Source organism: Seriola lalandi, unplaced genomic scaffold (assembly GCF_002814215.2).
Source record: "Seriola lalandi dorsalis isolate HSWRI2012SDOR001 ecotype SW California unplaced genomic scaffold, Sedor1 jcf7180002054407, whole genome shotgun sequence".
NCBI classification, from domain to species: Eukaryota; Metazoa; Chordata; class Actinopteri; order Carangiformes; family Carangidae; genus Seriola; species Seriola lalandi.
Genome location: NW_019524960.1, coordinates 153,209 through 168,048, shown reverse-complemented (window position 1 = coordinate 168,048; position 14,840 = coordinate 153,209). Strand labels below are relative to the sequence as shown.

Below are 14,840 nucleotides of genomic sequence, written 5' to 3'. Positions count from 1 at the left end.
GACTCCCAGTAATCACACTGAATCCAGCTACTGCAGAAGGCACGGCATCATATTCATTTACAGATACTTTTATGTTTTACCAAGGAAACATTTGTCATGTTTCTGTTATAGTCCATCTACAGTCTCTTTGAACTTTTGTTTTCTGCATTAATGCTCTGAAGACCTGTTAGAAACTGGTAAATTATTTTTGGATTTTGTCGATGCAATTACGGTATTCATATCAGTCTAATAAAAACCATTTTGAATGGTAAATGCTTACCAACCACAATCATGCAGCACCTCCTACCTGGCTTTTCTACCATACATGATTTTGGGCTTCAGTATCTTACACCAGGACACTTCCAAGTGCGGACTGGAGGACCCGGGAATTGAACCAGTGAGCTTCTGCTTGGTGGATGACAGGCTCTACCCCCTGAACCTTTTGGGGTTTGTGGTTCAGAATCTTGCCCAAGGATACTTCCAAATGCGGACAGGAAAAGCTGGGAATTGAACCACCAACCTTCTGCTTGGTGGATGTCCCGCTCTACCCCCTGAACCTCCTGAAAATGAATGAGTTTGTTGTATTGGTCAAGGTGGGTGTTCTTCAAACTATGAACTGTTACTGTCTGTCATTGTGATGTTCTTTCATTACAGAAGTTGTTGGATGGAATGGAGATCCCTGTGCAAATCATTGGAGGCGCTGCCTACCCATTTAAGCAATGATTGATTAAAGGAATCACCTAGTACCATCAACTCAGTGCAAGGTGAACATCTCTTAGCTCCAATCAACTCGAGAATGAAGTTAGAAATGGCACATGCAGGTTTCAAAGACTCTGGAGTCAGTACAATAGTCACCCTCCTGTATTCCAGAACTGTGTCCAAGAATGTGCCTAAGCAGAGCCTGAACCCTTGCTACCTTTTGGGTATAAGGTCTGGCGTGGCATAGTACCAAAAGTCATTTTCAGGGCCTGAAACTCAACTTCAGATCCAATCAAATGGGTATCTTGAGGTGTGATCCTTGAGGCTGATGGGTGCAAATCCATCCACTGCAGTGACAGCCCAGGAAATCGTCAGCATTCTGCAGCTCAACAAGTACCTCTTCCCCCTGAAATCCAGGATCGGACAACTGGTTCGCACACCAGGTATTTAAAGTCAGGCAGCAATGCAATGGTGTGGGACATGTCATCCTCAAACCTAGATGTGGGTTGTTGTAAGGTTTCCAGGCAGGGCAATACACCCTAGCTTACCTGCCAATAACTTCTTCAAAACACACTTTTGATTCTTCCTCCTCCAACATTGATGTGGAGGGTGGAAGGGGACTAATATGAAGATGGTCTGCTGTAGGCCCAAAAATAGGGGAAGACACAGCCACTCCTCTTTTTCATTCCTTTTTTTGAGAACTTCAGGAAGAGTCCACTTTACTCATTACTTACAAAAAAGTGGTAATGGGCTGTTGGTTTTCCTTGGACAATATTACATGTCAATGTCCCAAACACAACACACACTCATCATTGCCATTTTCTAAAGGAACTGAAACATCACAACCCAAGTGTCCCTGCTGTCTTGCCATACTCGGCTACTCAGACATACTGTGTTATACAAGGCCTTCTTAGACTGGCAGGGAATGGCAGAATCCAGAGGCGCTCTCACTCCCATGTCTACAACCAGCCTTGAGGGAATTAGCTTTGTGTGCTAATGCAACTAGCAGACAACTTTATAGAGTTTTTCCAGGTTTCCCTTAGCACATCTGTAATGGGAAAGACAGGAGGGTATGCAGTACCACTGAGCACATTAGTTGGTGACCACAAGCAATACACTTCTAACCACTGGACATACGCCCAAACTATTACTAATAAGTGGCTTCCCTTCTGTAACCAGCACATACTCATACACTTTCTCATTCTTTCAATATCACCACATGGACTGCCCCCTGGTGGAGATCAAACAATCAGCAGTTCAATGTGTTTTATAGTGTGTCTCAAAGAAGTATCCACAGGCAAATCATTTCCTGTTCATATGTAATACGTAACGGAGTGCAGAGATAGTATTGTTAGGATAGAAAACTGCATCTTCAGCAGTGCTTTTTGTATTTCAACACAACACAGATCTGAACCCACTTTAAACCTTGAACTGTAGCTAAGCTATTAACAGAGCAACAGCACTAAAAGGTTTGTTTTCAACAAAACACAGGGTTTATCTACTCTGCAAAGAACACAAATCAAGAACTCACACCTTTATTTTATGGATGCCATACATTTTATTGTGCTGAATAAAACACAGTGAATAGCTATAAAGACTTTGTTTAGCAAGCAAGCAAAATTTGTAGTGAACTCAAAGATAGTAATATTAGGTGGATAGAGAAAGCAATAAAAGTTAGACACTGTAGAAGACATTTGAAATGATACAGAAGGAGCGAGGCAGAGGGAGAGCTGGGAAATCTCTCCACCTGCCTCACAGCTAACTACATAACATTGCATAAGGTAAGAGAATTCCTTTTCAAAGGGTAAATGTCCAGTCTTACCTAATGGTGACTGAGAGGCAGAGAAAAACTGTCTTACAAAATTTATCCCCCACAAAAATAAACTATATATATATAAAATTTTAAGATGTTCTCCGTCAGCTCTCAGAAACCTGAATTTTAAACAGTATTTAAGTTTGAAAACGAGGTAAAAGGCCTTTCTGGAGGTAGTAATGTGTATTTGATTGTACTAGAACATGATATCATGAAGAGAAAAGATCAACTTCATTAAGACTCCCAGAGCTGAAAGCTCGTCAACAGTGGCTTCTGCGATCATTATTCTGCCCAACACTGAGGTAACTTCATCTCCAGAGAACATTAGCTGGTGTTTCATACTGAACTTCAAAAGCTCAAAACCTGGAGTTTGTTGAGCTCAGCGGTGTCAGTTAGACGCCATTTACATCTGGTATTATCATGTGATCTGTATCTGGATACGTTATCTAGGTCCGATTGCATTCTGATTGCAGTGCATTCTGCTGGCATATAAAAAATATATTTTTTGTGTTGTACACATAATCACAAAGATCCTTGTTGGCATATATCACTCATTTTTGTCTGCTTGGATTTTAAAATTCAGTTCAGCCTAATCCTCTGGCCCCTTTCTAAATGTGATGTAATAGGCAAGACTCCGAAGTCTATGTCTATGTACACTGACTGGCTAACCATAACCCCAGTTTGTGCCTCTCACACACAAGCATCAACCTCCGGGGCTGAAAAATGAAGCCAACAAGGAAGTGCTAAAAACTGCAGTTCCTCTAATGACCACTAGAGACAGTGAGTCATGTCCCCATAGACTCCCATGTTAAGATTGTTTGTTAAGTTTTGGTCTCTATAGCTAGTTTCCTCCTTCATGACATCTGTGCACAGGTGAACACAATTGTGAATGGTCTGTGTTTCCATTGAGTGATGTTATGCGCAAAAAAATGAATTTTCTCCTCTCGCAATATCATTCCAATTAAACGTGACAACAGATTTCCAGCAGTGTGATACGGCAAGCGCTATGAGTCGAATGGGAAAAAAGCATCTCCATTTCAATTTTGAGAAATATTACTTAGTCAAATAGTCCCCCCCCCCTCCCCCTTATCCAGATAGATACAGAACACATCATAATAACCATGTCAAGAGGTCTGTCTGGCTGATGGATGATGTGGTGTTTAATGATTCTTAAAATGACGAAGCCCGTCTGTCTCAAAGCCGTTCGTTCAAAGCTACTGATCAGCCAGCTTCAACAGGAACACACAGTTCATACAGTCTTTAGCTCATTTAACAGCAGCTTGTGATTCTCTCTGTTTAGATTGGTTGGATTATTAGAAACAGCATCACCTGCACAGTGTTTGCATGTTTCCATATTTAGACTTAACTGACAAAACTGTCATAGCAAATCATACTGCTGAATGTGGGGCAGCAAGTACAGAAATTAACAGCAGAACGTTTTACATTTAAATACACTTGTCTGATGTGTGGGTGTTTAGTCCTGCTTAGGCCTGGTAGCATACAGGGGCTGTGGTACGGATCGTCCAATTCCCTGCTCCTCCTGTCCGCATGTCGAAGTGTCCTTGGGCAAGATACTGAACCCTGGACATTGCTGCATGAATACGTGTGTTAGAAAAGCACTGTGTGAATGTGTGTGAATGTGGCTGATAGTGTAAAATACTTTGAGGCTAGAAAAGTGCAGTCTATTCACCATAACCTTGCTTTACCTACTCATACATGGAAAAGTCAGTAAGTTAATGACGCTCCTGAAGAATGTTCAGTTTTAAAAGGTGGCACGACTGCAAATCAAGTCAAGCTAAGATATATGAGTATAACAGTATATGAGTATAAGAACTGGGGTTAGGTTAGAGGCTGAACTGTTACACAAACACACTAACACACACATATACACACACTGTAGTTACAAGGTTCGCTGTGTATGTTTCTAGCTAGTTACCAGCTACAGCTGAGATCCCTACAGCTGTTATTCCAGCTGTTTGTGATGACTGCACAAACAGGGGTCAAAGTACGGGGGGTCAAATTTGAAAAAAAAAAAAAAAAACAAGGTGACAGTTTTTTTTGCACTCAGATTGAAGGCACCGTTACGCTCCAAAACACTGCGCAGATAGTTGGTTAGTGAGAGTTTACCACAGCATCTGTTAAACTGCGAGCTGCCACTGTTCAGTACTGGTGCTGCTGGCGGAGGCAGGTCGACAGGATCAGTGCAGCTCCTCTGAGGTTCTACCTCTGGCCAAGTTCAAAATACCATGTTAACTTTTCAACGGTTGCCATGATGACAGATGAAAAAATTATATAATCTATCACTAAGTGAAAAAGCAATTCCATATACATCTGGTTTAACCATATAACAAGACAAGAAAATCACATTTGTGTGAAGTACACAAAACAGCTAATCAAGTATATTGATATCTACTAATTAAAAACAAGAAAACATATTCATGAATGCAATATACAAAATCCAAACATATCTGTTTCAAAACCTGAAAGTCACTTTGAAGGTGAGAATCCAAATGTACTGAGATTGGAAGCTGAATGATCTGGTACAATACTTAATGTAAGGAGCTTCTGTAGTCCTGATATGGATCATATCATACGTCAATGTAACTCATACTGAAAGTAAACCGGCAAAATCATTCCTTTTCAAGACTGGAGGTAGGTATTTGTCAATTGATTAGTCCATTTTTATCGGCCTATTTGAGGTACTGTACATATATAGGTAGTACACAACTCAGGAAAAACAACTATTCAAAGCCAAAAAAAAAAAAAAAAACATTTGTAGTTATACCATGTAGTGTCATACAAACACTTGATCCGTAATAAACCATTGTGTAAATCAGTACAAAATAAATTCAAGTTAACAGTTTGTCAAACAGAAGTCCCAGTTTGCAGATAATGTAAAATATGTTTAGATACAAATTAACATTGAGGTGAACGAGAAGAACAGTACTTAAAAGGTTAGCTGCTTTTGTGTTTTAAGTATATATATATATATATATATATATATATATATAAAACAGACTACTGAATCTAGGCTTTTTCCAAGAATCTCTGAAGAAGGAAATGTCAGGTAAGGCAGCGCCAGGTGCACAGGTGTTGATGGAGACAAAGTCTAAAAACTGTAACTAAGCAATAACTAATATTATTATAACTAATATTATTCCCAAGTATTTTAATGATATTTCATCATTCATATTTATCAAGGTTTTTTTTTTGTATGGAATAAAAACTGAAACTACAAAAAAACTTTTGAAGCATGGTCTTGAAATATGAACATGGTTATGGAAAGTGCAAATGCTGGGCTGCAGCTTTAGAGTCTGTCTCCAATTACAGGAAAATTCTGTTTTTTTTTCCAACCTGTCTTCTTTTCAGTTATGACCATTATGCCTGAAGGTTATGATGAAGTTCAGTCACATTGTTAGCATCCCCAGATTGAATTGTTGGATCTAGAAACAGACAAATGCTACAGCATAATGTCCTTGTATCATTATTACTCCCAGTGAGAAGCTCATATCATCTTACATGAGAATAAATCCCAACTGCATATGTAAAGTGTCCGCTGTGATGCTTGTGCAGCTAATTCCTGGTTCTGCTTCACTATTCAAGGTGTGGTTTAACAAAACAATTGGCAGTTATAAAGGATATTTTGGGTTTATTCAGATTTTGTGTTCAATTTGCCATTCTGCCACATAAACCATAACTTATTTTAGTTCAGATAAACCCTATGAAATGTCCAAAATATCTTCTTCTCCTGTGTTTTATTTGAAGTGTTGATCCATAAGAAGATATATTTGTGGTTTTAAGAACCAAAAACCATCTCAATGTAGTTTTACATCTCTTCTCTCAGGCTTCTCTCTGGAGCTCTAGTAACAACAGGTCAGTGAGCCAATCAGAAGAGAGGCTCAGAGGCTCCTCCTGACTCCTGACACTCTTCCTGAGTGATCCAATAAAAATATAGCAGATTTCAGGTAAACACTCAGAGAAACCAAATCCTGCAAGGTTGGATGGTGGATCCAGGTGGGCGGGGCTTGGGGCATGGCTGAGAGCGGTGAGTGCTTTGTTGTGACTTCACAAAGTTACAGAAGTCCTGGCAGCTGGTTTTAAGGCTCAGTTTCTGAATACAGGTTGTGTGCATTTCTCTGTGGACTGAGGCTTTGATACTTTCACAGTATTAATATAGAACCTAGACCTGCTTTATAATCAAACTACACATGGACATCTGCCTTTATACTATATGGGACCTTTAAACATTAAGACTTTGTGTGTATTCTTTGTAATTCATCATAACCAACAGGAAAAAGTAAAAAAAAAATAAGACCACTTTAAAAAAAAAAAAAAGAAAGAAGAAACTGTATTTTCCTTTAACGTTGATGCACATGACTCTGTCATATTTGACTTTTGCTTCTTTGTGGATTATGTAGAGTTTACCTGACTGAATCAAACAAAACAGTTGCAGACAAATTGCCGTTAATCCCCCGTGACAAGAACAACCGGCGTGACCTCGCTTTAATGTACAGTATAAAGTTACAACACATTGTCAAATATGTGAACGCACTCTGCCATCCCGTGCATTGGTTTGTGTGTGCACGGAGCCACAGCGTTTTTATGAGCTGGTTGTGCTGAGTCAGAGGTAGTTTGAAATCATGAGAAGATATTGCATATCAGTGACCAGAGAGCGCTGGCATACCATCACGTTTCCTTAAAACGTAAGGCTCCCTCGGAGTTACAGTGCGAGATGAGTCATCCAATGTCACACTGCCACTAAATCCAGGTATCAAGTGTGTTGAGAGGTAATGTGTGGTTTGTTCTTGTGGTTTTTGTTCTTGAGGTTTTTGAGCAAGTCTGTGGATTTCTTTGCAGTGTGACATCAATGATAGAATCAAGGTTTTTTTTAAAGCTGTGTTGCGCAAAGAACAAACTGAATGACAATGAGCTAATGTTAATGTAAATCCGAACAAATGGTATACAGTAGTCTGATGCAATGTCCAACAGCTTGGTTGTGGAGTACCGACAGGATGTGATGAGGTTCTGAAAGAGGCGTTAAAGTCCACCAACGACAGGGAGGGAACCAGAGCTCTGGGGGTGCTCTGATGTTCTGGTCTATCAAGCTAAACTGAAACTATCGGTTAAGTCATGACCTGTATCAAAAGTAAAGCTTTGAGTACATATTTGCGGCACTGCTGGACTGGACTATTTACTCTTGAATATTTTTGTAGATTTTCTGACAAAGAAACAAATAAAATAACTGTTCATCCCAACCATCAAAGTTTCTTTTATGGTTTTTAAATAAGCAGTTTAGGGGATGTCTAAATTCTAGTGAGTTGAGCCAGGTGTAACAGCTGCGCTTCAGCTATGGTTGGGATTTGACAGATTTAACCCATTATCAAATCACTTATTGAATCTGTATCTATTCGAATCCCTTATTTATTCTACTGAGGTTCATTTTTTGAAATAACTACAACTCAAATATTCTGTTCATATCTGAAATAACAACAATCACATGATCACGTCACCGGAGAAGACTCGCCACCCTGCTGGTTGTGTAAAACTGTAAAAACACACGGTGGAGTCTCTAATAAATGATCTTTGGCTAAGTCCAGACACCGGCCTGCAGAAAGAACATGAACCCGACAAAAGCCAAGTTTCATTTTGGGCAAGTTACTAACAGCCTGAATATGAATTAGCCAGAGTTGATATAATGAGATTTAAAAGGTGTTTAAAGGTCAAACAGCCAAAAATGAAACTAAACTTTAAAGTGACTGATTTAAGATTATTGGTTGACTAAACTGTCTTTTCATCTAAATTTAACAACTACCCTTTGAAACACTGGTACACATTTCGGTGTAATGTCTATTAAAAGTTCCAGTCTGGACACAGCGTAGCCTCCTGCATTAATATTTTCATTCCTAGTAGAATTTAACAGACAGGATTAGTATTTTTGTCCTTTGTAATAATCCATCGAAGGAATTAAGTAAAATGTGCCTCTGGTTTAGGTTCAATTACAGATTTAAGGAACTAATCCTGAACCAATGTTTGATTAAGATTTGCACTTATTTCACAAGAGACCAGACCAGGTTCACCCCATGATGAATGATCTTTGCAAAACCTAAATCTGAGCCAATGCTAACAACGACAAGTGCGGCAAGATGACCCACTGTCCTGAGGAGAGATCTCTGTGTCTCCCTGTCTTTGGTGGTCTAACACCAGTTTTGTGCGACGGGCGGGAAGGTCGGGATGGTTCCTTTGTTTTAGAACCAACAGTGATATTTTGGAACAGCAGACATTTTGTTCTACATTTCTGTATGACAAAACCAGACTGTTCCAGTCTCTTCTCTACTGTCAACATCTGGAGAATCGGTCAACAGTGATGGTGTGTGTGTGTGTGTGTGTGTGTGTGTGTGAAAGAGTGTGTGTACTGCAGTGGTGCTGTGAGGGCATTCGATTTGCACCTCACCGTCTTCAGAATGATGCTAACGCTCTCTCTCATTTTGAAGACGGCGATGTTCTGAGGATAGTGAACTACAAATCCCAACAGTTGTTTGTTAATAGTTGATTCTCATTGAGGAGTGTAGGTTTGTTGTACATGTCTGTCTCTGCCTGATACTGTATGTGTGTGTTGTAAAAGGCAGAATGGCTGGACATGAGCTTTGTTTATGTGTTCAGCCAATAGGAGCTAGCAGCAGTACAACTGCTTTCATATGTTCCTCCCTGCCACTGCGTTGTGGATGGTCGACGTATGTAAATGTAGCAAAGGAATTTAAAGATGCAGACAAACGCTGAACATTTCCGCCTGTTCAGTGACTGATCAGTGTGGATGCACTCAAAGACTGAAAACTGACAAAAAAAAAACAGGACATGAAAATTCTCTAACTGATATTAAACCATGTAAAATAATGTTGGAAAAAGTCAAAAATAAGTGGTCAAGGCAGTCTTTTCCCTTTGAAAGACCTGACAGCTGAATGAGGTAGAGGTTTGACGGTGTGGAAGCTTAATCCTTCTCCGGGGACTCTCCAGCCTCTTCTTCTTCTTCTTCTTCTTCTTCTTCTTCTTCTTCTTCTTCCTGTTAAAAAAAAAAACAACACGATGTATGTCATTTAAACTCAAATACAAAACATAACACAAAATGCAAAACAAAATTAGATATAACTGGAGGGATGAAACATATGCTATATACTATATATAAGTATAGGATATCTAATATGCCAAAATACTCCCAGCTCTATCTACAAACAGGCAATGAAGACGACAGCACATCAAGAGAAGTCAATTTATACGGTGGCCCTGAGAGCTCAATGCACTGCAGCTTCAGACAACACACGCAATCAGACAAAACACAAATACATTCATTAAACACATGGGCTGCAAATACTGACAACACAACAGAAGTGTTTCCAGGGGACACTAAAAAGTGATGCACCTGGCTGAGATGCATCCAAGTGCATCTCATCACTTCTTTAAAGTTTGGGTTTTTTTTGCCTTTATTCTGATGGCGCCAGCAAGAGAGAGTGAGAGGAACGTCAGGGATGAGAGGATGATATGCAGCAAAGGGCCATGGGTCACACTCTTCAAGCCTTCATGGTACACGCTCCACCAGGTGAGCCACTTTTTACTGTCCCCTGGAAACACTGTCTGCTGTGTTGTGAGTATTTGCAGCTCATGTGTTGCTGTGTGATGTGATGTTGTGTTTTGTCTGTTTGCGTCTGTTTTCTTAAGTTGCAGTGCTTTGAGCTCTCAGGGCCACCGTACACACACACACACACACACACACACACAGAAAATCACACACACACACACACACACACACATATATATATATTTATATATATGTATATTAACAGTCAAAAGTTTGGAATTTCCCATTCCCTTGGGAAGGGGGTGGGGAAGGGTGTACTATGAAGTGTGTATATACTGTATACGTATAATATATAGCAAGATATGATTTTTTTCCTGCCCAGTAAATAATATTTGAATATAATATAAGTAATATTTTGGGGATTATGATGTTTCTAATCTTGCACAGGAGAGCTCTCTTAGTCTCTCTGTATGACAATAACAATTCTTTACTTGATAGGGGAGTAGTGGAGGTTCCCACTGGCAGACCACCGTCCTTTCAGCTGCAGTGAGCCCAGCGAGGAGGAGACGTCTGCTCTGTATGTTTAACTCCTGTGCTGAGGTATCACTGAGGAGTTATCTATCCTGTGATGCAGAAAATCCGCAGCCTCAACAGAGTAGAGAGAATAGAAGACACTTTTTTCCCCAAAACCTTTGACCTCTGGGGAGTCCTAAACCATGTGAGTACAATGGTGTCATCTGTGCAACTCTTTGTGCTACAGAATGCCAGTTTCATACCAGACTGTTCACCATCTCATTTGAAGATGATGACCAGAGGATGACCAACCGGATCTGCTCAGTCACTTGTTCACAGGGTTAATCAAGCAGCTAAAAGATACACGGTCACAGAGTGAATGATTAATCTCTGACAGGAAATGGTCATGTGCATGACAGGACAGAGCCATCCCTGATGAAGAACCACCATAGTGCCGGGGTACTGATTCACCATTTAAGTCAAGGCCACCTTTCAGTCAGTTAATGCTAAAACATTGTTAATGGGATGAAAACACAAACTCACAAACACAAAAACCTATTAGAAATTGTCTAGCCTGCTTCGTTTTGTGCAAAATTGTTTCTACTGCCATTTATAGTTCTTATCTGCATTTCCCGGTTGCCAACAAAATAACCATGTACCAGGATTAACAATAAATAATGAACATAGCAACGTGACGACCTCCCACAGAGGTAGTTCTGACTACTTTGGCTGGTGTTACATGACAACTCAGGACTCCGGGGTCAGACCCCACCCATATTCTAACTCAGTCTTCATTTGGACCACAACTGTACACATCTGTAAAGACTCTGCCTCTGTGGAAGTTCCTGCTACAGTAGGTGTCTCCAGGAAACATTTTGGCATGATGACACATTAACAAGTCCAACAGTGCTCCAACCTGAACAACCATACAGGTTGTTTTTTTTTTAGATCCTCTGGTATGACCCATAGGGTTTCCAGTGTATCAAACCTTGGTTGCCATGGTCGCAATAATAAACAGGCAGACTGTACCAAGAGCAATGTACCTACTTTCGTCGCCATGGTTACTATAATAACTTTCATGGCTTGGATAGGTTTAGGAAAAGATCGTGGTTTAGGTTAAAATAAGTACTTCCTCAACATTGGATGAACTTTGTTACAGTCATAACAATGTGGTTAACTTTGATAATAGAAACAACATAAACTGCTAATTTCACATGGGTATCGAACACCGCTCTCCACCACAACCTCCTCCTGACGTGGGCTTTGTCTCTCTTTACACTACGTCAGCACACTTATTACATTATTACTACGACCACTATATGTCGCCTAGCAACAAAACCTAACTATGGCTCAGAATAACCCGCTGCACAAACGACCTGTGGGCTCGTTTTTTACAGTTTAGTTGACACACACATTATAACAACTTTCATACAACAATCAAGCCTTTAGCTCTAACCTTTAGCTGTCCTTTAGCTAGCTACCTTTAGCTAAGCCATTTGCATTTCGGCCTTTTTTTTCCATTTTGGTAAATCTGCTGGATAAAAGGTCTACTAGCACTTCCTGTTAGCACTGCAGCCATGGCTGTACCGACAGCAAAAACATGTTTACACATGATGACTGTGTGTGACATCTTTTTATATCATATTATCCCTGAGTTGATTTATGGACTTTTATTTCTATGTAAACCCAATATACTGCTAAAACTGGAAATAGGTTATAATAGGAAATAAGTTCCCTGATTCAAAAGTGTCCTGGACTGGTAGTCTGGATCTACAGTATGTGGAGTTTGATGCAAATTGCTTTGCTTTTCATTATTCTATCAACATGCTGTGTATGTGAAGTAACAAAGCAAAACCTTTTGCAGTGTATTAGTTTTTTCCTTTTATTGTTCTTTACGCAAAAATTCAAAATGTGCCTAAAACCAGTGAATGTAAATAAAATGACTGCAGCAGTGTTAATGACAGCTCCATAAATTCCCCTCTTCTCCCACAACAAATGCTGCGTGTTTTTTCTTTTTTTTTTAAAGTGTCCAATGACCACTGTGACAACTAGCGAAGATGTTCCTCCTCCCTCCACAGATTAAATGGATTTCATTTTCCACATGGCTTCATTTTATTAGGGGGAGGCTAACTGATACAATTTATAACCCACTTCCGTTCCCAGACCGTGGCAGTGCACCCATTCAGCATTCAGAGGTCCGCTGCCGAAGCCCGTCTGCATTCTGCTGCCCAAGCTCCATTCATTAGTGCTCACACACTTCAGCCTTGAATGGACCGCTAAATGCTACCATGTGTGACAAGGGCAAATGAGAGCAGGAGAGAAAAAAGGTGGTGGTGGTGGTGGGACAAAAAAAAAAAAGTTAATCATATCATCGCCCACCTACATTTCACACCATCATTCTACAAGGAAGATATCCGGGGATAAAGCACCAATTTATTCAACCTACCGAAGGTGTTTACTGCCAGAATAATCCTTCCAACCATCATTGATCTGTTTTAAAATGAAAACCCCTGTTAGCAGGACTGCATTGTTTGTCAGTGCCTTCCAAAACCATTCCCATCACTGTGTTTTCTGCCACCTCATGTGCGTGTATTTGGTTGGGTTGTGAGTATTTGCAGCACATGTGAAGATGTTTTCTGAAGTTGTCTGTGTTTTGTATCTTTACATGTGTTTTCTAAAGTTGCAGTGCGTTGAGCCCTCAGGGCCACCGTACAAACTTGAAGGTGTGAAAAGCTCATTGAGAGAGGAGAGAGGTTTGCAGACAATCACTCCTCCAACAGTGTTGCACTTTGTACATACGGAAATTGTCAGCTTCACATACCTGCTCAAACATGAAATGAGCAACACACTTGTGTGGTGAAATCCCACTTTGTTGACCCATCCATCACGACCTCCTCCAAACAAAGTCCTGACTGCTGCTTCTCTTCCTCTCCTGTCTCTGAACACTCATTAAGTGGACTCAGCTCACAGAGACGCAGCTTGTGTCGCCTAAAGCCATTTGGCAGCTGTTCGCCTCTATTTGCATCTTTCCATTGATTCTGTACCCACTTTTGGCTGTAACTTTTACTTTAGCATTGAATAGGAATCGTTCTCTGGCTGTTCAGTGATGCCTGATCTATGACTTCGACCCCTTCCTGATGACTCCATTGATGTTGTGTTCGCTACAACTGTCACATGTGATTGCTGTCTTAAGGTGCCATCACCTTTCATGGCAGATGGCCGCCCACCCTGAGTCTGTCAGAGGAAAGCATCAGCAGGTCGGTCAGCCATTTGATCGCAACTTCATCTACATATCAATACATGAGGTGATTCTTTCTGCTGCCTTTTTTCCTCACTGGCTTCTGGAGAATATTGACAGCTTTTTTTTTTAAAAGGTAGAACACCCAGCTGAACCCAGCGCACCTGTTTCTGCTTATGAGCACTTTGGAGCATCTCTACTGAGTGGATCCTGACAGCTCTGTCAGGTGAAGTGTTGACACTTAGGCAATCTGAGATCACCAGAGCAGTGAGCAGAAATGGAGTGCTGTTCTTCCCTCCTTTTCTTCATTGTTCTCTATTTCCATTATATGAAAACATTCAGCGTGCAATGGTGCTTTAAAAATTGCGTTGTGTACAATGATGCACAAAAAACAAGACTAAGTTTACAAGACTGCATTACTTAACAGTCTTGATACAATACTTCCTATAGTAATTTCAAATCAAAAGCCCTCTAGTGTTTTCGGGACAGAAACCCTTTATTTCTTACCAGGGCTTTCATTGCTGTGCTGCAGTAAGGGAACGGTCTAATTTACAGTTGCTGGTGTTTCCGTTGTTTACATGCTATTGAGGTCTGCTAGTTTCTTTAGCTTAGCAATTAGCAATGACTTCTCTCTCCCCCTCCCTCTCTCCTGCTCTCTCTGCTCAGTGTGTCTTATGTTTAGTTATTCCTCAGCCTCCTTTAGTAATAATATTACATGTAATAAAAGTATTTTATTTGCTGTAAAGGAGGCGAGGCTCAGTGTATTGGAAGTGCTCCTCCTCTTCCCTGCAGTTCCAGAACAGCAGAAGCCAGAGCGGCTCAGTAGACCGCTCAAAACAAGAGGTGTAGCCCTAAGCCCCCAGTCTGCATCAATACACGGTCCAGACCTGAACCAGGTTTATACCCAGTCTATTTGAAAAAAGAATTCTCTAAATCTAGAGACAATCTGCTAAATTGGCTAAACTGGGAAACTCCAACTCAGTCATGTGGCATTCGGCTGACCAATGGTGGAACTATGGTCAGTCAGT

The 14,840-nt window shown here is 40.5% G+C and overlaps 1 protein-coding gene across 1 annotated transcript in view; it reads right to left on the bottom strand.

Moving 5' to 3' along the window:
* Window positions 1–2,197: 2,197 nt before the first annotated feature.
* The window catches only part of hmga2 (high mobility group AT-hook 2), a 51,900-nt gene continuing 39,257 nt past the window's right edge, over window positions 2,198–14,840 (bottom strand). Inside the window, exon 5 of the mRNA XM_023409760.2 lies at window positions 2,198–9,548. Coding sequence (XP_023265528.1) covers window positions 9,477–9,548 — 72 coding nt within the window. The 3' untranslated portion in view covers window positions 2,198–9,476. The remainder of the gene's footprint in view (window positions 9,549–14,840) is intronic.